At 30.6% G+C, this 27,242-nt stretch overlaps 1 protein-coding gene across 1 annotated transcript; it reads right to left on the bottom strand.

Moving 5' to 3' along the window:
• Positions 1-703: 703 nt before the first annotated feature.
• Positions 704-27,242, bottom strand: LOC149487301 (uncharacterized). Its single transcript, XM_089697149.1, has 6 exons — positions 27,196-27,242; positions 13,749-13,905; positions 12,842-12,918; positions 11,372-11,503; positions 1,902-1,968; positions 704-927 (listed from the first exon to the last, which is right to left on the bottom strand). The coding sequence occupies exons 1-6, from the start codon at positions 27,239-27,241 to the stop codon at positions 831-833; spliced, it is 576 nt and encodes a 191-aa protein (XP_089553275.1). The 5' UTR covers position 27,242; the 3' UTR covers positions 704-830.

Here is a 27,242-nt window from a genome sequence, read left to right as displayed (position 1 = left end):
TTGATAAATATAATATACCTAAGTAGTAGTAATAAGAGATTTGTTTTTCATGAATGCAATTTTAAATAATATCAAGGTAAGTTGAACAAAAAATTATGTCCATAGGTATGCATTTACTAATTCAAAGATTTAGTAATGATCTGAGGCACAAGTCATATAATAAAAATTATACGATACTGGAAAAAAAACATAATAAATATTAAATATAGATATATACCTGTTAAGCTTTTGAATATACCTATAAAATAAAGAAGTTTTATTGGTGCATGTAAAAAGTGAATAAAGGGTTCAGAGTTCAGTATGTATTAAATATTATATTATGTAGATGATTCAAATAAATGATAAAGATGCATACGTATTTATTAAATTTATTATATATAATCTTAAAAACTAAGTTAATTTGACAATGATATTCATAAATACCTATCTAGATCATAAATAGTATTTAAAAATTACCAACAATTAAAATTGCTTAGTCAGGAAATTACATTTTGAATATTTTTAATAATTACACACACATAATGTGATAAATTTAACTATGATTTGGCGCGAGTCAATTTTCAAGCCTGATATTTGAAGCAAATCATATTAACTTTTATCACATTTAAATTAAAACAATTTAACAAATCTAAACAATATTACAAACAAATAAATAGAATCTGTGCTACAATTAAACAACATTAAAATTATAAAACATATCCTAAACATTTACGAAATCAACAACAAACTATACATAAAGATGTGCAGACAATTTCGGACAGGTTTAAAAAGCGTTTAATAGCTATAGACAGTAACATGTCTGCAAGTCGCATAGCGGAGCCCTAAACCGCCTACCGGCCGAGCCCAGTCCACAGCAGTCCTGGGTCGTGGCTGTTCGCCCCCGGGTAGACTCCGTAGGCCTCCGCCCCCGATCTGCGGTTGTAAGATCTGTACAACGGTTAGTTGTCGATGTACAACATGCAATACAAATATGTATATATGCAATATTTAGCTGGGAAATTCGTTTTAATAGGAACATTACAAAAAGCTCTAGATATAATTAATATCTATACCTAATATGAATTAGTATGAAAATATATTCCGTATTTTATCGTTTTTATGTGATATAATAAGCAGAAAATTGGTAAGTAAGGTGCTTAGAACAAAATTTTAGTAGGTGTAGAGTAGGTATTAGAGTTTTGTTGCCGACACCTACACTTTATTATTATTATAATGATATCATTTTAATAATTAACTATATTTTCCATAATTATTAACAAGATGAGCCAATTACTATTATGGCGAAAGTATCCCGGAAATTTACACCAATTATTTCTAGGTTGTTCCTAATCCGTTTTCTCGGGAAAAGCTACGGCAATAAAAATTAATTAATGAGAGAAATGCAATGTAAACTTTGCCTGGTTATTTTTAGGAACAGTTTGTTTAGGATAAAGGTATTAAAGGTCCAGTGTAATAAAAATGCAAGGTCAAAATACAATTATGGAATCCAGGAATTTTGACTGTATTGTTTAAATTGAGTCTCTGAAGTCTTAAGATTCGAAGAATGATGCTTTAATAGCTTAGCATTAATTTGAATTTCTTTATGTGTAATGTGATTACTAAAATGACAATTTCAGCCAAATCTGCTCAGTAGTTTGCGTGAAGAAGCAATACACATTAGCAGAAGCATTACGTCATATTTTAATGACTTCGATTTATGAGAAAGAAATGAAAAGTTTAATGAATTCACAGATCTAGCAATTGTTTATAAAAGCTGAATAATATTTATTTATTTATTTATTTGATTTAATTCAGATAATTGCAATATCCATATAATTGTTAGTATCTTGTTACCTTAAAAACTATATAAACAATATAAACTGTCATGTATGTTTATTGTTTATGGGTGATAAATAGCGCACCTGATATTACCAGTTGGACGTAGGGGACGAAGCGCGTGCAGTCGCCTCATGCCGCTTCCACCACCGCCTATGAAATACGTAATATACAATTATTTATAAGTAAATAATAATTTTATTTTAAATAAATTTTTATTCTAGTGCCTAAGTGAAATATTATTCTAACCTTATAAAAAAGTGAGTAACTATAGAATATGTTATTGAAATATATTTTACCTATATGGGATTTAGACAAATTATTTAAATAATAAGTATATGAGTATTAGTTTCTTAATATGGTAAAGAACGCATGTCCCACGGACCACGGTGCATGTACATCGAGCGAACATAGAGCTAAAGCTAGAGCAAGAGCATACTTTCGTAATCTCTAAGTGTAAACTTGAACTCGTATTCAGTGCTTCAGTATTAGAACATAGATTAAATAATCATTTCTATATATTATTTTCATCGAATGCCATATTATTGAGTGACATTCTGATCATTAGTTCTAATGAAAAAACTGTTTTTTTTTAATCTATACTATAATATTATAAAGCTGAAGAGTTTGATTGTTTGTTTGTTTGAGCGCGCTAATCTCGGGAACTACTGGTCCGATTAGAAAAATTATTTCGGTGTTAGATAGTCCATTTATCGAGGAAGGCTATATATCAGACCTGCAACAGAAGAGGAACCATGCGGGTGAAACCGCAGGGCGCAGCTAGTATAGAATAAATTAGTTAATATATTATGTTTTACAAAACTATAACTGGACAGATAAACTAACTAATTAAACTTTATATCAAGCGTCAGCGTGCCGTCTGTCTGTGATAAAGTTTCATAACGAGTCACCTACTTTAACTCTGACGAGTATAGTTATGTTTCTTTGGTTTCCTTGTATTTGCCTTTTCACTTGATTATTCTAAAGAAAAGTAGTTAATTTAGTTTCAAAAAAAAAATCTTTTATTTGTAAAAAGGCTTTTAATTATTTTAATTTTTGTACGATTTATCCTGTCCGGTTAATTATGTGGCAATCAAAATGCTTACAAGCTCTGCATTATGCTCTATAATAAATGTATATTTTTACGGTCTAGGTTATGAATTATAAATTATGCGTTCAGTAGGAAATCCTTAAAATCAATGATGACCCTTAATTACCTATCGAATCAATCAATGTCTCATAAAGTTAAGACTTGAAACATCTTTATAATTAAGGCTGCAGTCTAGCAAAATTGCGTTTTCAACAAGTTATTTGACAATTTTTTCCCGGCTAATGAAATGATAAACTGAATTTTTTTTTCTTGTTTATCAATTAGTGTTATATACGCAATGCGCGTGAATTTTTTCACATTTATAAAGTTACTTTATTTTACCTTAATCAGGCCTTCAAGATAAGTCTCTTTCCCCCAAAGACATTTCGAGCTAAGTTTGTGCACTCACTACGTTGCAACCGATTACAATTTACACAATCTGATCAGCGCATTATTATCCTTATATAGTCGTTATTAAAAACTGCTGAATACAATTGCCGAAAAACTTATGATTTTCTTAATTAGAACGTTATAAATTCATTAAATTTCCCATTTTTTGCCTTACAAAATCTATTGATAAATACTGCTAAAAGTTATTTTTTCCATTAATTTATTCGAGTTGGTTGAAGACCAATGAGTATTAATCCTTTAAAATTTTTTTTTTTTGAATTTTGATAATTCTTTAAATATTAAAAAAATATTTAAAATAATTAGGAAAAATCCTAGCGAATTTCTTTAGTCGCGCTCCTTGGGCCGGAGCGTTCTGACGTGTGCTCTACGCTCGATTTTCCTTCATACCGAAGTGAAAGTTGCTCTACTTCATTAAATTTAATATTTTTGTTAATTGATTATTTTTATCTTAGTTTTGTGCAAATATTCGTATTTTTAAACATTTGATTTCGATATGGAAAATAAACGAAAAAAATACGCGTGTAACTACTAGAAAAAAAATTATCTTCGAACATAAAGTTAATGAAACCAAATAGATTGCAAAGGTGATTGGCAACAATTTCTTTATTTTACGGGGTGTCAGTAAAGGGATGTATATTTATTTAAAACTAAAGTAAGCTCATAAATTTTCTTATAATATAATTTTTTTGAAGTTCCAAAAATGTTTATTTTTCGTTTGAGAAATACGAAATATAATATAAACTTGTATTGAGAACTTGAACTTCCCAAGTTCATCCGGGGAAATCCCCATACGGGGAAAATGATTTGTTTACTCCAAAATTGATCCGAGGTGTTTTAATTTTTTCTTCTAGTCATTTTCAACGTAGCGGCATGTTGTTTGATTATTAATTTTGTAACTTAAATACAGGATGTTGGTTTTATATTCTGATCTTACAGACGCGCTGACAAATTTAGTCCGCCATTTCTAGTTTAGTCTACCAACTCTAAGTACCAATATTAAAACGAATGGATTATCATCACATCATCAAAACTCAGATGTAATGGAAGATCACAATAACATAGAAAATTCAGTGGGTGTTGAGAACTAAACAAACAGAAGTAACAGAGACGCGAAGAATAAAAAATGAAGGACGAAAACGATAATTCGTTGATGCTTTCCCTTTTCGACGTATTGTTAGGGTACATCACCAATCTGCAAAAAACAAAACTGATGATTCCCAATTGCTGATTAAAAATTAAAAACAAATAATCGACAACAGTGGTGAAAATTTGCTGATCACAATGAAACATCCTTCAGTGGTAGCAGATTTACTCATTTAAAATGTATCGGTGAACAGCGTAAAGGAGAGGAGGACAGGAAAACATTATGAATGTGGATGGTGGATTGTATACAGGGTGTAATCGATAAGTATGTGCAGGCGATTATGACGTTATTATTGCAGGTATCAAAAAACTTAAAACTGATATCGAAATTACTTTACCTAATGAGCAAAATGACAATAATAACTTTTTAAAAGTATAACGAGAAATATCTAAAAAATTTACTTTATACACTCCCATATCAAAAAGGGAAAATGGGACTAGTAGAAGTTAAATCTCTAATTCCGGCAAAAGACATGAATGCGGAAGATGCGGTTAAAAAAAATTTAATATTTGAAATACAATGCAAAAAATAACACTTTTGTCATAGATAAGAATCATGACTATTTTTTCCAAATTCAGGGACAACTAAACGTTGCAGAAGCCAGAAGTCTGCTTATTTGCTGTTTGGACTGGAGTGAATCATTCGTTAAAAATAGAATATATAAAAAAGTATGTAACGTTTAGGCAAAATATAATGATGGACCATTATCAAGATTTTACATAAATTGCCTACTGTCAGAATTGATTGATTCGAGACTTCAGCATTCGATGCCCATCAAGGACCCATCCTATATCATTCAAGCGATTGAAAAAAAAGAGATAAATCCAGTGCAACCGATAAAGCATCAGAATGCTAGCAAAAGATTTATTAGGTTTATAAATATAAATCTATATATTATACATAATATAATAAATCTGTAGAAGACGCGAAGACTGACATCCGCGCGGACGGAGTCGCGGGCGGAAGCTAGTCAGAAATAAATATCTTTTGTTTTCATTTGCGTATTTTTCTATTTTATAATTTTTTAACACAAACATTACATTTTTTTTATTAAATACAAAATTTGTTTATCCGTTTTATTAGTTAAACTGAACAACTTTCACTAAGAAACTTAGGTCGAAAAAATGTATAGAGTTATGCATTTTGTATGGAAAGCTTATTTTTTTTTATATTTCGTCCAAATTTCTTTGTAAAAGTTGATCAGTTATATAAACATGAAGTTGAAGATATAAATAGAAAGTATTCGCAAATCTTGTGTACTGATAAAAAAAATCACCCGGTGTAATTTTCACGAAAATTGTTTCAAATTGTCATTTTTGGTACTTATTACGAATATTAAATTATACGAATGATTTAATTTTTAAAAATTAAGTGGAGCAACTTTCCCTTAGTACATTTGTATTATTTACATATAGATGACAGGATGCATTTGTTTGCACTACTAGACCAAGCCCTTAAGGGGTGCAGTGCTGATTGCCCTTTTACTAACTTTTATAGAATAATTTACAGGAAAAAAAAAATCAATCATCATCAATTGGGGAAAATAATATTCTAATTCGTGACATTTTATATCCTACCTACAAATTATTCTTTCTTTTATTAAATTTAATAATTTACAAGATGCATAAATAAATGACTATAAATTTTAAATAGATCTAAATACATAATTGAAAGCAATGTTAATCTAATTCTCATTTACAAAGTAATTGCAGAAAGTAACCGAAAAGGTCAATTTAGCGACACAATCTCGAAAGTGGTGCTAATAAGATTTTTATTAGAAACATACAGAGATAGTAAAAACTACTGTAAATAAATTTATTATTTATGTAATATACTTTGGTTTAGTACTAGGTATTCAGTACTTGTTCGTAATGTTTAGAGAGGTTTAAAGATAGGGAACATACAAACAAAAATGCCCGTGTCCGGGATACTTCGCCCATTTTTGCAAGTGATTACTATCAAGCTAATTTTTCGTGAGTAGCTTTATTTTGATGAGATGCCCAATAATTTCATGTACGAAACTCTCGATTGTGGTAGCTTACAGAGGCAACAAGGATAAAAATTTTTGATTTGACGGTTCTCAAATATTTATTACGCAATTTGTAGGACAATATGTCTGTTGAATTATTTAAGTATTAAATAAGTGAAAATAAAAAAATCAGCTGGTTAGTAATCATTTATGATGACTTCGTTATCGATACACATTGGAAAGGGGGACTCTTCGATCAAACCATAGATTTTGTAGGACAAATATTTTTTCGAATAATTTAGATAATTATCTTGAGATTGAACAAAAAAAAAACATTCAGTTAGTAATTAATATTTGAGAACCATCAAATCAAAATATTTTATCCTTGTTTCCTCTGATAGCTACCACAATCGAGAGTTTTGTACATGAAATTATTGGGCATCTCATCAAAATAAAGCTACTCACGAAAAATTTGCTTGATAGTAATCACTTGCAAAAATGGGCGATGTATCCCGGACTATTAGGCATGGAAGTGACTTTATTTATATACTATGTGATATCTAATTTTAAATCTATAAATGCTTTTCAGCTAGAACAGTTTTTTTATGAATTTTTACTCAAACACAGACGTCGGGCTCTGTTCTTAAAATTTTCCAATGTAGAGTTCACTTCAAAAACTATACATCTATTAAAAGCTATAATATGTATTTCCGGTCTATTCAATTTCGAATGATACGCAGTTCATCGAACTGGCGTGGTCTTCAATAGGAAGGACCTTCAAGGTAACTGTAATACTACATATAAAACACAAAATATAGCAAACATAGCATATATGCTCTATCTAAACACTTTTTCTATTACTTATATTACTTTTTCTTTTTCTAAATCACGATAAGTAATAAGTAGGTATAGGTACGTAATACAGAGTATTACATTATCTGTAGTAATACCACACCCCCACCCCGGACACTCCATACAAAATGATCGTTTTGACAGTCACACTGTAGAGACTGCAAATGTGTGTGTTAACGCTTTATGGTTGGCACATTAATTGTGACTAGCGTAAAAAAAAATTCGCGTTTTTCTGATGAAATATATCCGTAAACAGCACAATATCTATCCATTTTCTACGAAAAACGATAATCACAAATCCAAAATAATAAAATTACTTTAAGTCAATTTGATTAATGTTGTCAATCTTCGTTGCGTATCGTCCTTGCAGAAAAATATGGCCCATTTTATGTCTGATCGCGCGGGGGTGAGGTAAGTTTAATTTTGGCGGGAGGCGGAGAGTGTCCGTTCTGTAGCGTTTAGCTACTATTATGTATTCTGTGGTAATACTATAATCTTATCGAAGGGCAAGCTTCCCTCTTTACTGCATCTTAATTTATATCTTAACTAGCGACCCGCCCCGGCTTCGCACGGGTGCAATGCTGATACTAAATACACTACTTACAGAAAAACTGTGAACGTTGTATATAAAAACATAGGGGCCCGCTCCGGCTTCACACGGGTATAAAATATATAGCCGGTACCGCCGCAAACGCTACGTCCCGCAAATTTTAAATCTGTAATATCTTCGAAAATATTCACTTAAATCATACGGTGTAAAGGGCCATATAGATCTATATTAAATGAACAACGTATTCAAGGTATTTAATTGGTTAAGGATTAATGCTGTATTGGTTAAAATCGCATCGAAAATTAGCCATTATTTGTCGTAAAAAGTAAATGACAAAAAAAGTTATTGTGGGTTATCCATAAGAGATAAACATATACCATCGCGGACTTTTCTGTTGACCTTTTCAATGTGTATAATACTAAGTACATTATTTTGATAAAACTCGTAGGGTTCAGCCTGCGTTTGCAATGTAAGCGGAAATAATGTAATTTTTTACGACATCACATTAGAAACCTCAAAAATAACAGTACTTCTCCACTATTAATTGGATGTTATTATACATATAAACCTTCCTCTTGAATCACTCTATCTATTAAAAAAAACCGCATCAAAATCCGTTGCGTAGTTTCAAAGATTTAAGCGTACAAAGGGACATAGGGACATAGGGACAGGGAAAGCGACTTTGTTTTATACTATGTAGTGAGTAGTGATGATTGAACTTTTAATTTATAAAAAATAATCTATGTACATATATAAAAATGAAACCCGTTTCGCGTTGTCACGGCATCACGTGTGAACGGCTGAACCGATTTCAATAATTTTTTTTAATTATATTCCTTGAAGTACGAGGATGGTTCTTATGTAGAGAAAACGTGAATATGTACCACGGACGAAGCCGGGGCGGTCCGCTAGTTTTAAAAAAATTACATCGTATTCATAAACTCCCTTGTAAAAACATTTAAATAATATATTATACAAGTAAAACCTTTTTATATTTGAATACTTTTTAAAACAGTCCTTAGCCTTGTCCGTTCGTCAATTAGATCGGTTAAGGTCTTCCTATCCTTATGTTATAAAGGAAGAGGGAAAACCCGCATGCACAACATTGTATGCATTATTTATGTCGGAACAATAACACAATTTGAATTTTAAACAACTTTAAAAGATGATTGTCGATTGCCCGCCGATTTTTCCCGATGGACTTGATTTTATCTATACTAATATTATAAAGAGGAAAAATTTGTATGTATGTATGTATGGTTTTCACGCATAAACTACTGGACCGATTTTGATGAAATTTGGCACAGATAATCTTTAGACCCTGAGAAAGAATATAAGCCTATATTACAAACCTTTTATTGCGAAATATGTACCTACCAGGGGCAAAGTCGGGGCGGACCGCTAGTAAAATATATAACTGATCCTTTTTAATTAATATTAATATTAAAGGCTAATATTATTCGTTAATATCAATCAATATTATTGTTCTTTTTTAATTTAAGTGAGTACATGTTAAGGAAATTTCTTATAAAAAGATGATTCTAAAATTAAGGCAATTTTTTTCTTTTATTAAGAGTAGGTACTCTATATTTTGAAGTGAAGGAAGGCTCTCTTCAGCCTCTTAAATGGGATCTCTGAAAGGCGGCAACGAATAACGACTCTACAATCTACATATTCATTATTTAATATACGTTTTAAAACAATGTTTTACTAAATTGAAAATTTAATTGAACAAAACAAAAAAAAATCTAAACCTTTTATTTGTATTTATAAAGCTTACATATTAATCTACTCAAATATTATGAAACTGAAGAGTTTGTTTACTGTGTGTTTGGTCGAACGCGCTAATCTCAGGAACTACGCTTTGTCTAAAACATAATAAATTATATACTAAAACCTTCCTCTTGAATCACTCTATCTATTAAAAAACCGCATCAAAATCTGATGCGCAGTTTTAAAGATTTAAGCATACATAGGGACATAGGGACAGAGAAAGCGACTTTGTTTTATACTATGTAGTGATTAACATTTTTTTACTAAATTAAAAGGCGAATTCAGCAAAACAAATGGAAATCTGAACCTCCAATGAGTATTTATAAAACATTCATTATAGTAATTCATACCTATGTTTACTCACAGGATACTACACCTACGTACATAATATTATGCTACTAGCTTTCCGCCAGCGGCTTTGCCCGGGTAGTCAAAGAAAAACCCGCATAGTTCCCGTTCACGTGGGTCTTCCACGATAAAACCTATCCTTTGTCCTTCCACAGGTTTCAAGCTATCTTTGTACCAAATTTGAAGTAAATCCATGCAGTACTTCTTGAGATTAGCCCGTACATACATACAGACAAACAGACAAAAAATCAAAAAAACTATATTTTTGGCTTCGATATTATCGATTCTAGATCACGCCCCAAGTATATTCAATGTACAGTTTTTACTTTCTTACGACTTTATTATATGTACCTATAGATTAATTAGTATTTAAAACTCATTAAAATAATATACCTATGTATTCCTACCGGTATCATTAACGACTATTAGATATTATACAGGTATACAACCTACATATACTTTTACAAAGCATCGTTTCCTTAGGGGATTATAATGTACGCCTTTTAAGACAATGGGTTTTTCCCTGATTCATCGCGAATACAGACAACACGTACATAATACGTCAATCATTTAATGTTAATGAGCCTTTTATACGATTATTTATATCTTAAGGGATTGTTTTCATATTTACAAATTTGTGAAAAATAAAGGGATGAAATTTCAGTAATTTTAGGTTATTTTTAGACGTGGATTTATAAATAATGATGATCTGAACCTTTGGATTAATTTTGTTTGAGGGTGAAACAAGAATATTAAATGTTCATACCACTATTGATCTGGATAATTGAAAAAATGAATCTTAATCTAGGCGAATTTATTTAATCTCTGGTCTAATACAAAGCGACTTTTATAGACGGCTCACGGCTATACCTATCAATATAGTATCGATAGTTTGAGAACCTGTGGTACTTCGCTAACACACATAATAATTATGAATGCTTAATTGCTAATTGAGACTTTGACCGCCTCCTTGGTACAGTGGTTGACGCGTGATCGTAGAACCTGGTCCCGGGTCCTGGGTTCGATTCCCGGTGGAGACGACAAAAAAATGTCTCGGTTTGGCAGGACCCAGAAGGCTGATCATCTACTTGTAAAGAAAATCGATCAGTGAAACAGATGTGTGCATAATGCATCTGCCCCTTACCCCACTGGGACATGGGACTTCACTTTACTAATTGATATTTTAATTAACAAACAAAAAAAAAACTTTATTATGCACCACAGAGAGAAGTAAAAGTACACAATACAATAATTAATAAAAGAGCACAACAGGCGGTCTTATCGCTCAGACAGCGATCTCTTCCAGACAACCTGGTGGACAAGGAGACGCAGTGCAAAAGTAATAAAAAAACAGGGCAAAGTGTACTAAAACAGAAAAAAATCTAAAAAAAATACTGCTATTTATTAATATCTACTTACCAACAGAAGACGCATGTACAACAGTGGGTGGATCCTGGAACAGCGTGGACCGCTGCTCCGGGGAGAGGGAGGCGAGGGTTTCCAGATTATCACGGAGAGAGTCCAGGAACGAGCCCACGTCGTTCAATACACCTGTATTGTTTTGTATGTAGTTTTGACCGATAGATATGAAAAACTAAATTGTTTTTATGGGCTTTTTAAATCACTCAAATTAATTTTTGTGGAACAGTGGTTAATAGATATTAAGGTTAATGATTTCTGCTAGTTAATCAGCAGTTAAATATATTTTAGAGTTCAATATAATTTACAATGTTTAATTTTGTAAGAAACGTTTGCAAGAACATGTTAATTTTCGTGAACTTTGAAATAATCACGGCATTGTGTCTTTTTTCTGAAAGTAAAATAATTTTGAGACAAAAGAGACTTTATGTAAGTATTATTTTTTTAAGTTAATATTGAAAGATAATTATGTAATTAGGTGTACATCATTATATACAAGATTATAATATAATTATGTACCTATGGTTGCTGCGGTTGGACATACTTATAATATCATGTCCAACCGCTTTATCATCTGGTTATTTAAATGTTTAAGTTTAAGTAAAAATAAATTGTATTAGAACCAATATAAATACGTATTAAACCTAACTAAACTTATTGACAATCATTTCATCTTTAAGTTCATTAAAAGTAGTAAATCTCCGATTATTACTAAAAGTTTATCTTCGAAAGCTCTATTAGAACAAGTGAATATAGAAAACTATAACGTAAACACACCAAAACAAGAATCAAAATCAATAAATTGCATTCGAAATTCCGGTAGGGTTTTGAAATCTGAAGTAGAAACTAGCAGAGCGGTGTGATGTTACAAAGGCAGAGTCCCCTTCAAAACATCATTAGAAAATGCATTGGATCTGAGAAACACGATATTCGAGTATAATATAATGATTTGGAAACGTCTAGAAAGAGGTGTTCTATGTCTTTAGATGTCCATTGGACATTTGAGATATCTTCGGCATTGTTAGATTTCAAGAATTCAAGAAAGCTTCTGAGTTGTCTTTGTCTATCTATGTTTGAAAAACTCAAGTAAAATTGATAATGACGTCTTCTTGTTTGAGAAAATGCTGATATATTGAACCTAATTCACTTTCAAGAAAATATTACATAATGCTCTGCGGTCTGCCTTTTGCAATTATATTTCAAATGCAAAAATGTATTTTTTTTTTATAACACCAGCTTCATGTCATTTGTTTTACGGGCGGATAAGTCATGTATTTAACAAACAAAAAGTACTTGGTAATACCAACTATCTGGCATAAACGGTGGTAATATCTAGTGGCTGCATTTTTTGGAAAATTTGCATCAATCTTAATCATTTATAGGTATGTATATCATGTTATTGTGTATGACAGTGATCCTGCCGCACCGACGCTTGCTTACCGACGCCGACATACGGCGTGACGGCCTTACCGAGGGCGGGCGTCGGCTGGCGGCGGCGGCGGCCGTTCAGCGCTGTCGCTACCGCGGATCGCTTCTCCGACATCGCCCTGTTAACAATGTGTAGTGTTTAAACATCAAGCAAAATAAAAACAATTATGAAATAAGACGGGTTGCACTCCGGGAGTGCCGGCAGAAGTGAAAACTTGATTATTAACGTTGAGCATGTTTGATATTTTGGAATGGTCCGTTTTACGCTTTTTCGATCAGGTCACGTGTCCTGGCGCGAGTTTAAAATTTTATACCCATTACAGAAAAAGTGCTCAACGCCGCTAAAGAAGTTTTCACTTCAAAAAAAGAGCGTCTGTGCCGAGCAACGTGATAATGAAACTGTTTTGGCAAGATTCATAGATACGAAAAGGGTCGCTACTCCATGACGTGACCGTATTGCCATGACCTTGAAATTTTACTCTCAACACGCCTAAAGAAGCTTCACTTCAAAAACATTTCATTACTAGTACGAGTGTCGAGTATACCTCACGGTTTATCATGGAAACGAGGTTGCTTCTTGTTTCAGCACAGTTCAAGCGAACAATGTATCTAATGTACCTACTATCAAGTATCAAGTCATTAGCCAACATTATACATCATCTTAAAATTTGACGACTAATTAACTGATTTTAAGCGCGCTTTATTCATTGTAGTCTCTCTGTAATATTGTTTATCTCGATGTTTCGACTTTCCAGCGAACGTAGTCATGTAGGAAGATATTTCAAGAAATCTTTAATAATTGATTTGTAAATGCATACCCACTACTTACAGACTCAAGAAAATGAAATAAATTGTAAGTAATTAAGAACAAACTGTAATCAATTGTAAATTGTAATTATTTCAAAATGTAATTATAAAATAAATAAATAAATAAATGAATAGATCTTACCTCAGTTCATCGTCATTTCTATCATCGTTCCAGTCAATTTCGTTGACACGGTAGCCAACATTCTGTTCTGGTCTGCGAATGAGCCATGGCTTCTCCGTGAGGAGGCGGATGAGGTCCAGACCGTGAGGCCTGAGATCCTTTGTCTGGGCTAGGGCGCCTAGGAAAAAAGGAGAGCAAATTTATAACAGTAATTGGTCAGGCATCCGCCCCGGAATGGCGCGAAAGGATGCGGGTTCGAGTCCCGCCTCGTGATCGAATTTTTTCTATCCATATAATATTATAAATGCGAAAGTAACTCTGTCTGTCTGTCTCTTACTCAATCACGGCTTAACTACTGAACCAATTTGCATGAAATTTGGCATAGAGATATTTTGATACCCGAGAAAGGACATAGGATAGGTTTTATCCCGGAAATCCTACGGGAACGTATTTTTCTTTGAAAACGCGGGCGAAGCCGCGGGCGGAAAGCTAGTTCTTTATAAATTTATAACAGTTAAAAAAAGATACCTAATCAAAAAGGAAAGCTTTAGAGATAATCCCGATTGTTCATTTACAAATTAGAATTTTAGTTCCTGGATTAAAAGTACCTTGTCTTGTATATGTATTTAAGTAGTTTTTTATACTGCAAAATATTAAAATTTACCAATCGTCAAAAACTTTTTACTTTAAATTTGTTTTATTTAGTACTAGCATTTTAAGTAATATATTTTCTCTTTATACTATGATATTATCAACAATGCGTAGAGATAAACTACGATAACATGGCGCGCCCCTCCAAAATTCAAAACGTTTGAAAGTATTTGTGAAATTCATAATAAATAATATAATAATATAATATAATATTAAAAATTAATAATTTAATTATAAATAATAATAATATAATATTTAAATATTTGTATTTCACTACACACATTGAAACAGTAATTTGGAGGGGCGCGCCATGTTATCGTAGTTTATCTCTACCTACTGATTAAATATTAATTAATCATTGTTCAGTCTGTTTTTCGATACAATAAAGTTTTAAAATTTATTAATAATGTAGAGTTTGTCCAGAAGCTAATGAATGCCTTCTTGTCAACCCAAATTATTTCCGAATCAAAGTTATTATAACTTAATATTATAAGTTATTATAAGTTATTGCTTTAAAAATATATTGTAAATCGTTATTACAAGCGCTACAAAGAAAGTTTTATTCCCCATTCTTATTGGATGTACTTCATGAATGTTTGTTTGTTTTCTATTGAGCACACGTCCAGGTAAAAGATAAATGATCGAGTCACTGCCGGCCACGTGTTTGTATTTATTTATAGAAACTAATCATGATATTTGCTGCAGAAATGCAATGTGGATAAATACGTTTCATTAAAATATGTTATCGCATTCTTGCAGTTTGAAATATGCTATTTACGTATTAGGTTTAAAAAGTTGCATTAAAACTTTTTAATTTGATATAACCTATTTAAGAAGAGTTTTTTTTATATCTGATAATATTATTATATTATTATAATATTATTATATATTATATATATTATTATACCTAAAAAGTAGGTAATAAATAATAATTACATAAAGTTCCTGTACTATTATTAAATTAGATGGATGTGAAAGTTTTTGTTACCTGTATATGTAAAACAATTTCTTAAATAAATTTAACTGAACATGAAATCGTAACTTCCCTTGCGTTTAATACATTATTACATTATCTGTGCTTACCTTATCTTCAAGATAAACAGATTAAAATTAAAGCTTTGCAAATCTTGGTCTCTCAACGCAAATAACGTTCAGTCTTATAATTCGTGTATTTTATTATCCACGATGAAACTGTTCATTTTATCCCTACACGTTACAACACCACAGGGACTCAACTTTTATTCAAGCTCTCTATAATTCATGTATTAATCCTGTTTATAACTTCAACGAAATTTAGGTGGGCGTTATTTCATTTAAAAAATTGTTCTTATCTCTTTGAAGAAAAACAGACCGATGGATCACATTTAGCCTACGTTCCAAAAAACAACAAGACGATATAGTTGAATTTATATTTTTGGTTTTATGGCATTCAAATGCTTTATAAATATAAATTTATAAAGAATAGAAAAAATTCGATCACGATCGTGATCGAATTTTTTCTATTTTTTCTATTCTTTATAAATTTATATTTATAAAGCATTTGAATGCCATAAAACCAAAAATATAAATTCAACAAAAAAGGTCGTGTTCCATCGTTACAATATTGTATTCACTGAAAAGTGCTTCATATTGGTTGAAATGGTTGTTAATCATCTCAATAGATGGCGCGCGGTGTGTCCCTTCAGACACATAAAACTGAAGGAATAGAATAAATTCGATTGCTCTGGCGGGTTACGAGTGGCTGAGTTGGTAAGGCATCCGCCCCGGAATGGCGCGAAGGATGCGGGTTCGAGTCCCGCCTCGTGATCGAATTTTTTCTATTCTTTATAAATTTATAAGACGATATAGGTTCAAAATTGTATTTTTTTGGTATGTAGAGAAGGATTTTTAAACATCTAATTATGTCTTGTTTCTGGCAACAAGTAACTAAAGAATGAATGATGATTTTTGCGCCCCTGTCCTTAGGCAATGAAGGTATCAACCTTCTTTTACATATTAATAAGATCGATTGAACGATTTACGTCTAAAAATTAAAAGATAAATTAAATATTGTATGTTCTTATGGGGGTATAGGATAGACGCATTGCTCTGTTTCCCAATAGTTTCACTGACCGATTTTATTTTTATTAGACAAGTAGGTAGGTGACCGTCTTCTGTGTTACTCGGATACATTTTTCTCCTTAAGCCCCAATGGAAATCGAACCCCAGACCTCTCGGTTGCTCACGAGTTAACAACTGTACTAAGGAGATATAATAGAAACATCTTTTATTACTTTTAAGATAACTTTTATGACTTTTCTATCTCTACATAATATTGTCTGTATGTTCGCGATTAACTCAAAAACTACTCACTTAGCCAAGAACACAAAGCTAGTTAAGAATAAAGCAGAACACATGTCACAATGAAAAGCGGGAAAACGAGAAACTCATTTCATAGTTACTTAACAGCCATTTCCACGTGGCAAAATTAATCTCTTGTGTTTTATTATGTTTGTTTAGTAATATCAAGGGAAACCTTTATCCTGTTTCAATTTAATTATAAAAAGAGTTTTCCGCGTTGTGTATAAGCTGACCTTTTGAGAACAAATACAAATTAATTGACCTAATTATGAGAACCAATTTACAGATGTCTTTTGTTGACAGGTGTGAATGTTTTAGAGTATTTACTCTAAATAATCCATAAATATGGATGTATATTCCAAAATTTCTTACAAACAAAACACGTAAAACGCTTTTCTTCAATTAACAACCTTAGTTAGTTTCAGGTTTTTTTTTGTTACACTTTGTATAAAACTTTTTATTAGTTACTTAATCTTTATAGTTATGATTAGATTACAACAGTTGTATTTATTAACGAAATTATTTCTGTTAATCTAATGATTAAGAAAATAGAATTGTCATAACCTGACCTAAAGTCCTAAACCACGATAAAATTGTAAAAATAGTACACGAATTTTGATACTATATTTAGAGCTTTAGTTTCATCATAGTAACTTTCTATGATATTATCTATCTTACCAATGAAAAAATATTAAAGAGCAAAAATAACATTCCAATATAATGAAGTCGGTTAAAAATAAACCCCGACTAATTGCATACATAATGTCAATATACCGCTAATGTAAAACCATTATAGTTTATTTCTGTATTATTATTAAAACGGATATTATATCGGAGTGCACAATATACGTTCTTTGTCATATTATCCATATAAGTTTAATATTCAATTTATTATCGTAAGCTTGCAAAAAGCTCTTCCTTATTACAGCAGTATTTTTATACTATAGCATAAAAATCAAAGCTAATATGGTATTATGCTAAGTGGATATGCATTAACTTTTAAAAGAGCAACTAAAAGATGATATTTTTAATGATGTAGTAAATAGACATTTAAAATAGGAAATTTTGCGTAATTTTAAACTGAAAAGCATGAGAGCTTCCTTTCAAAAAGATCATCTCATTAATTACATATTTACGTAAATTATTATTGTTTTTCATATTTTTCACTTATATTTTTTCTATACAATCATTAGATTATTTCGTTTTCAGTGCAGCCTGCAGGGACACAGATCTTCTTTCTGAGAAAGTTCTCATGGCGTCAAAGTTTTAATGACATGCATAATTGTATCTTTTGCGGTTATAAATAATAATAAAAAACACATTTTTCGATCCTGAAGCACTCTCTAATGCTTTGCATTATGAGTCGTGAAATTGCACCCAGTTTTTTAACTAACCATGCTTACGTATCTCCTTATGCAGAATTTTGCAAAGGAAATTTTATTTTTATTTTTAACGATCTTTCGACATAGATAATAAACTACTGGTCTCTTGAATTAAACGGTCACGTATATCATACAAACCTTTTATAATCTGTGGACTTTTTAGCGGATGTCAAACAGAGCGCAGGCCCTTTGGGGATGATAGCAAACATATACGGGATAATTCGAAAATAATACATGCAGGGAATGGTTAAAATGAAAAATATTGGCACGCCGCGCCATTCTAAAAATAGAATTACTAGTAACCTTACGATTACTCAATTACAATATACAATACTATGTCCTGTTTTTTATTTATTAAATTTTAAATTGGAACTTTTTAATGCAATATTTTTCCAGAAGAAAGTGATGTATTAAAGTTTCATCCAAACCAACAAATGTGTAATTGAATAAAGTGGTGGTATGACTATAGCGCTTTGGGATGTTTTATTTTCTCCGTTATAAACATAATTCCACTTTATGACAACCTGGAACGTGACATATAAAAGAAAATTTATAAATATGAAGCTTGTATATCTTACAAAGAAAAACCAACTGTCCAATCAAAAATCTACTAACTACTAATATATTTTCAAAACTTCTCTAATCTGTACCAAAATCCAAAAAGCCTGTATCGGAAACAATATGAAACCTTTTTTAAAGTCACACATCTTGCCATAAAGAAAAAAGTAATACGTCACTAGCATTGTCTATGACCTTTTTGCGTAATTTACGCGCGCTTTTCCGATTTCTCGATAACAAGGGTCCCTGAACCCAACGCTCCTATTACATTTTGATTGAATTGTTAACTTGACACTCTAGTTATGTGATTTATTGCTTGGAAAAATGAATATTTTATCAGACTTAGGTGATTGTAGTGCGCTATTAGATATTTCACGAGATTTCGGGTAAATTGAAAATTGACATATTGAGCACAACAAATGTCTTGAATTTCAATATTTTGCGTTTAATAAATTGTTATACATAAAACCATAAAACAAATAATTGACACTAAAAATGAAAGCACGCTAAAGCTCCACCTACAGAGTTGCATGGTGTCTCTAATACCTAGAAATTACTAAGATTTTGTTTTTCATTCTTGAAACTCCAATAAATAAAAAAGTCTAGTAACTACAGGTACGTTTTGGTGTATGAATATGATTTAATAAAGCATAAATATACCAAAAAATACGAAAGGTTTAAAAATTAAAAATACGAAATTGCACCATAAAGTAAACGTTTCTTTATTCATGTTTTAATTTTGTAACAATTTCTTTAAATGCGTTCTTTTATTATTAGCAAAGTTAGTCGGAAATACTAATTAAATAATAGTCGAAATTACTTTCATTGAAATCCAATCTACGAATAATACCTAGTGGTTACTTCATAACTGTATTCTACCGTTTTTTTTAATCTTTCATAACTCCTTATTGAAGTGAAATCTTATCAATTCCTATCAACTAATTCAAACTTGTGCTTCTAGAAAGCAATCGAAGCTAATGTCAAACTAATAAAGATATTCAACTTGATATCTTAGAATATTTCATATTAAATGAGGGATTGTGTTGTCTGTACGTTTATTTTGTGGTGTTAAAGGATTGAATAGATTAGATGACGTCGCATATTTGTAAGGAAAATAATTTATGTTAATTCATAGTTTAGGGGATCAATACGGGCTTTTTGAAGTCACCTTGACTTACTGAATTTAGTTAATTTATCTGTGATAATAATATTATGCTTGTTGTAACGTTTTCGAATACTGTTAGATTATTATTATTATATTTTATTTATAGATTATATTTCTCGATGGATTTACTATTGGATTAAGATTTTAGTTCTAATGTCCGTACAATATTGCTGACAATATTTAATCAGAGTTTAAAAATTATATATTGTAATTTTTGATGTTCTTCATTTAAGAATGTAGAGCTTTAATTGAGTATAATAAAAAATTAGGTATTTTGAACGTCCTACCTAAATATGAATATAATTATACATATCTAGCTGAAAAATTATGAATTTACAGATAACATGTATTGTAATTATTGTAAGATGTACTTATGGTCTATTGTCTTATTGTATCATTTTAATGCTAACTAGGTAAGCTATTGTCGCCAAATATTTTTGCTATCTGTACACATGAATAATCTTCCACTCTACTTTATGCTGATACAATATATCACAAAAATCGGACAAATATATTTATTTTGCTGAACCGCTTTTACTAGGAACATTCTAGAAAGCATTGGAATACTGATGCTATATGAATTTGCTTTTTTTCTACATATGCGATAAAAAGCCAAGGTTTTTGAAAGACAATAGTATTGTTGTACAATTGCTTGCTTCTGCTAACGGTACTTTTCTGCATTTTGCGTTTATGATTTTTTTCTATGACAGTCTAGTTATGATTAAGTAGTTCTTATTAATCGTGAATGAGTTATTAATAGAATTTTGCAGCTTTAATTTTAATATGCATTGATATCAATAATTTTATTTAAACTAAATATAATTGCTATTTTTTGTACTTAGATATAGCAATTTTGATTTATAGATGATTGTTTCTACTTATGAAAATAAATTTAAAGTTAAGACATTATGAATCGTTGGCATCTAAACCATATACTTATCCTGTATCTACTCCATATTATATTATATTTCTGTATAATACTCGCGTTAATAGAAAATGTAGAGATAATTTACTTATATCATAAGCGAAAGAACTTTCTTTGCAATCATAATCTTAGCCTACACATAGCCTATATATTATCACTGGTCAACAATGATTTTGTTGCCCTGGATGTGAAAGTGGTTTCGAATAATTTAATGCATATTATATATAAAACTATTAATGGTTTTGTTAGATTGGCTCTAGTTTTTTTTTAATCCTAATTTTCTTATCAGACTATAAAACGCAGCATGAAATAAAGGGTATATTTTTTTAACTTCATTTATTTATTACAAAGTTTTACTTATTATTTTGTTTTAGTATTTAATTAATTCAAATGGATATAAAAATAGAGAAAAATCATTAAAAATCTTGAAATAGTACAAGGAAATAGATTTTATAAGCTTCTCTTCTTATTTAATTTTGGGACAATAGTTTTGTTATGGACCATCAGTAATCTGCCATCATGTGACGATCCCATATACCCTGATACCTTTATTAAAATTTTTTACTTCTTTTTCGAGGCGTTGTTCCTGTTTCTCACAGAAATTTCGAAGATTTAATGGATATCTATCCAGGAGACTGTGGGGAAAGTGTAGCTTTATGTTCGTATTTGCTCATAAAATAACGAAGTTTTTTAACAACTGTTGTGCAATTTCTGTATAATTTGGTGTTTTAAATTTACCTTAAATTAACTAATACTATCTCTCTTCATAATTTGCAGTCAGCATCAGTTATAAAATTTTGTTAAATTTTCATCTTTTATCAATTTTCGACACGCCCGTCCTGTAGGGCCGTCGGGTATTCCTCTTATACTTACTTCTAGATTCCCTCAAAGGCCTAAATTCTCATATTTATTAATTATTCCTAATGAATTTGCTTTGTCTAATTCTAGTAATAAAAACATCAAGGGAATTTCGTATACCTATCCACTTTGCTGACCAAGTGCTATTGGGTTTCTTCAACTCAATACAGACTGAACATTGTTGTTCATAAAAATGATTTTTTTACAGAAACCATTTATTATTCTGATATTCTACAGTCAGTTTTATAGAATAGGGTTATGTCTGAGCGAATAAATGTGCAGAAAACGTAATTCACCAAAAAAATAAACACTTGTTAGTAACCCGCATTCTGAAGGGCCGTAAGAAAATTTAATATATGAAAATCCAAATTAAAAAAAAACTAGAGCCAATTAAATAATTTTAATGATTACATTCGCAAACTGGGTACTTGAAATATATAAATCTGTAGAAATATCCAGGGCAACAAAAAAAAAATGTTTTTTTGTTGAGCTGTGTTATACACTATCTACAACGTTTCATTTCCTAAGCTAATAACTCAAGTCAATAAAAACCAACATACCTATACAAAGTTATCCATGTTATATATATTCTAAAAATAACTATATAGACGATTTCCTACATTCGTCAAAAAACTATTCTCTTATAAATATTCAAATTGGTTTCTGTTATTGGACGTTATTATAAAAATTGTTCACATTCAGTTGCAATGAAGTATTGTATTCTATTGTGTTTGTTTGTGAAATACGATTATAAAAGTGTTGATTATAAAAGTTATTGCGGCTCCGCCCACGAAGGACGGTGAATATATGTATTTTCATACCAAACTAGTTGCGCTCCGCGGTTTCACCCGTTTAAAAGTTAACAGTTTCATAATATGTAGATAACTTATTTTGTCATACAGTTTACATCGTTATAAGTGGGCTTTTTCGGTGACTACAGATTATAATTTAATATTTACCTGTTTAATTTGAATACGTAATTATGTTTTTGAACGAAATTAATGAAATATTAATGAAGCTTATGTGCTATTGACGGCTCGTAATCGTGGATTTAAGGTAAATGTAACAAATTAAAGTTATTTTTGAATGAAAATATTTAGTTTATTTTCATATCATATTATCAATAAAACCGATACATACAAAATTAAATATTTAATAGTACGTTAATGTTAAGCTGACCACCTCCTCGGTACAGTGGTTGACGCGTGAGCGTAGAACCGAGGGGTCCTGGGTTCGATTCCCGGTGGAGACGAAAAAAAAATGTCTCGGTCTGGCAGGACACAGAAGGCTGATCACCTACTTGTCCCTAAAGAAAAATCGATCAGTGAAACAGATGTATTATGAATAATGCATCTGCCCCCTACCCGACTACGGGGACACGGGACTTCACTTTTTAATGTTAAGCTATTTATTTCTGAAAACTACATTTAGTTTAATAAAAAGCAACATACGTGGATTCGTCCCACGGACGATAATTTTTTAATAGCAAAATAAGTGCCTCCCACGACATAACGACACGATATGTCGTTATTGTCGTGTAATGTAAAACATGATATCGTTAGTCGGAACAGTCGCGTCATAAAAGTGTTTTATGAGGACTTAATACACATATGGTTGTAAAGGGAGTTTACAGCTAGTTAATGTGAGATATAAATAATAATTTTCTGGACTTTTACTAAACTACAGCTAAGATATTAACTTTATGTCCTGATATTTCTTACTTGCACTCTATTCAATATTGCTCAATGCTTTTAGTCATAGGTAAAGTAATAAATTCTGAAGTATGAATGAATGAATGAATGAATACTCTTTATTGTACATACACAGAAATACAGTTTGTTACATGGTTGAGATAACTTATGACTAAATTAACTTATTATATATAAACAAACTTAAAAGTAGATTAGACTAAGAAGTAATTGGACGTAGGTATCCACAAATAATGTTTTAGGTAGGTTACCTTAAAAGTATGTTATTCCACTAGCTACAGTTTGTTACTGAATCTAGGTAGGTAAAGTATTTTTTTTTACTTTTAGTTTTAGTTGATTGATAGATAATAATTAACTTCGTTTAGTGAATGAGAACATTTCTTGTATACTGTGACAATATTCATTATACAGCGAAAATAATCACTTAAAATTTAATTTTCAGTGCTCCTAAAGTAATTTAAATTTTAAGTAATGCGTATAATTAGAGCACAAAAACCATACCAAATTCAAAAGAAAATTAATTTAGAACATTATACTGTACACGTTATTATTTTTAACAAAATTAAGTAAAAATGAAACGAATGGATATTCTAAGTATATAAATTATTATAAAGTAAATTGTTTTTGAATGCACATTTCCTACGACACAAATTCTTTTTATTCATTAATTACGTGCCATACGGATTGTTCATTCATTAATTATTAATCGTTAATGCGATAGGAACGCAAGCGTCACTAATGAATCAAACAGGTGGGCGGGAACTACAAATGGTGATTAAATAGAAACACTATAATAAAGATTAGATCGTTGGAAAAAGGTAGTTAGTTATGTTTAAATTCTATTAATTGTTTTTAATTAATTCAATGTGTAGGGAAAGGAATTTCTACAAATCCTATGTGGGTAAATTCTTGAGTATACAAGTACGATTCCGACGATCTAAACAAATCTATACATACCTAGATATTATTACTTATAATAAATCTGTAGAAGGGTCAATTCTGTACATTGAAAATATTGAAAAAATAAATAGAATGTGTTACTGGATTAATACCAAACCCAAATATGTGATTATAAAAATTTTTGTCTGTCTGTCTGTCTGTCTGTATGTGAAGGCATCACGTAAAAACTAAGGGTTCGATTTCGATGAAACTTGGTATAATTATAGGTACCTTATTATCCTGGGCATAAAATAGGATACTTTTTATCCCGGAAAAATACGTAGAAATAAATAAATCTTAATTTTTCCGCGCGGACGGAGTCGCGGGCGGAAGCTAGTCTATACTAAAGCTGAAGAGTTTGTTTGTTTGTTTGAACGCGCTAATCTCAAGAAGTACTGGTCCGATTTGAAAATTTTTTTCGGTGTTTGATAGCCCATTTGTCGAGGAAGGCTATTATCACGCTCAGACCAACAGGAATGGAGCAACGCATAAGATACATTTGTATCGTTGGAAAAGGTTGTTTAAATTATATTAGGTAATTGTTTTTACCATTTTCTGCAATTTATTGGTAATAGGAATTTCCTCAAAATGTTTGTGGGTCATTTCTTTAAATATTTATGTCATACATATTTTGTTATTTTGATAATGTAGCTGCAAAAAGACAGCATATTTCATACAGTACGTCACAAAATTAACTTCTAAAAATGAGAAACATTTTTGTACGTACGGTACATTTTCCTTCAATATGTATATCGTTTGTTATATTTTGAATACATCGTTGTTAGAATGCAACTCAGCTTGTTACAGGAATATTTCATAAATTATTCCTTTTATTTAGTTTTACTTTTTCATTACTAAGAAATACAGGAGCGCGGCATTCTTGCAAAATGAAAGAAATTGTAAGGTTTTCGAAAAGCCAAAATAATTTTATTTCTTGGTGTATCACGCGTGATTACTATTTCTTGATAGGTATTACATATTAAATTTAATACTATTTCTTGTGCTAAAAGTTATTAAAAATTTCATTATTGTTTGAGAGAATTCATCATTTTTGAGAAATTTGGTTTGAAAAAACATTATTTGAAAAACAAGTGGGAATGATAATAAATTGATATTTTTCCATGAAGCGTATGAAAGCTCTTGTCGTTGACTACAAATAATTAATTAACTGTAATATCTGTAATAGATAGATAGTTATTACAGTTAATTGCTTAACACCCTAAAGTTAAGTTAGCACCCTATTTTGGGTTCCTTTGGTGAACAGTTTACGCGTTTACGTGAATATTTTCTAGTTCGAAATAGAGTTAATTATTTTTAAGAAATTGATATTTTTCTAGGAAGCCTATAGTATAAAAGCTCTCATCGTTGTCTATAATTAATTAGATACTATTAAAAGACTATTAGCACAGTTTTGGTGTCCTTTGCGTTTGATGAAATAATTTATTGCCCGAAATAAGTATATAATAATTGTTTTAAATTAAAGCACCCTTTAAACATTTAAAAATTTAATGTACTTCATTGATGCGTTACATTATGTTGATGTAGTATAATTAATTTTTTCATTATAAAACGAACCTCGTAATACAATTTCTTTATCCTTGCATAAAAATATGTAAAGCAATAAAAACAGGAAATTTAAAACTAATAATGTATCCAAGCTTTCAAACATTTAATACGTACGTTTTTTGAAAATTAATTTTTCATGGAAGAAGCAACCCCGATGCGCTACGAGGGTTTTTAATTGAAGCGGTTAAGAATTCTTTTGGGTTTTGAGTTATTTATAACATTTCGTAAACTTTCTTTAGTTATATTTTGGATGATATTGAAGCCTTTTTAAGTTATTCGAATAAAAGAAAATTGTAATAGAAATGCTTTTCATGTAGTAGATAACTGGTAATATGTATGTTACCTACCTACTATTATTTTATTTAAAAATTAAATATGTATGATTGTTTCTTATTAAATGTTTTGTCTGATTACCACAATATAATTCTTGGTTAGCTACACGTTACAACCCACAACGCAGATGTTACAACTACTTACTACATAATATATTAATTCTGATGATATATCTCGATTTAGTATATCTAGATTATATAGGGAAATCCGATTTATAATTATTTTGCTCTCATTGTATGTCAATACATCTTCTTATCTTCTTATATATAAAAATGAATCGCAAAATGTGTTGGTAAGCGCATAACTCGAGAACGGCTGAACCGATTTCGATAATTCTTTTTTTATTATATTCCTTGAAGTACGAGGATGGTTCTTATGTAGAGAAAACGTAAACATGTACCACGGGCGAAGCCGGGGCGGACCACTAGTATTAAATATTTCATAATTTAGGTAAAAGGATTCATGAAAAAGTTATTGTAGCTTTTTTATTTTGTAAAAAGTTATCCTTTCACAATGTTTACTTAATGCTCTAAAATGCATAAATAATAATTGTTCACTTTTTTATTGGCTCTTATAACTTTAGAAATATAACGTTGTTCCGGTTTAAATTATATATCTCGTAGTCTGTATTAGGTACTTTTAAACTGAATTTCATGCAATAACTAATCATGTTCCTTATTGACGTTGCAGATTTTTTTTATTGTAAATAATAGTTTATATAATTTATTTTTATTATTAGGCTTATTACATTAAATTACCGTGAATTATAAGGAACGAAATTAAAATGTTAGCTCTCCCTAAAATTAGGATTAAATTTGAGCGAGGGATCAAGATATTATGCAGATTAAATGCACAGTTAAACACGAACTAGATGCCTACTATATTTTTATACCCATTGAAAGTCTGTACTTTATCCAATAAAAAAAAGCATTAAATATTTTTCCGCCCTAAAACCTCATCGTAAATTGTCAGACGAAACAACCAGCCAGTGCGCGAATAATTAAAAAAAAAGTAAAAGAAAAAAAACTTCTGTCAAACTTACCAGCCAGCAAAAGCGCGAAGATTAGGGAGACTGTATACGGTGTCATT

Source organism: Colias philodice, chromosome 7, assembly GCF_061535455.1.
Source record: "Colias philodice isolate Cphi_HAF_F1 chromosome 7, ilColPhil1 Martin Lab GWU primary, whole genome shotgun sequence".
NCBI classification, from domain to species: Eukaryota; Metazoa; Arthropoda; class Insecta; order Lepidoptera; family Pieridae; genus Colias; species Colias philodice.
The sequence above is the reverse complement of the archived record's forward strand: the minus strand, read 5'-3'. Positions and strand labels throughout refer to the sequence as shown.

Excerpts from the sequence above, each read along its gene's own strand:
- LOC149487301 (XM_089697149.1), bottom strand. The coding sequence starts at position 27,241 with ATGACACCGTATACAGTCTCCCTAATCTTCGCGCTTTTGCTGGCTG. Across the intron at positions 13,906-27,195 it reads CTTCGCGCTTTTGCTGGCTG|GCGCCCTAGCCCAGACAAAG; the intron begins GTAAGTTTGACA and ends CTTTTTTCCTAG. Across the intron at positions 11,504-12,841 it reads CCAGCCGACGCCCGCCCTCG|GTGTATTGAACGACGTGGGC; the intron begins GTAAGGCCGTCA and ends AAAACAATACAG.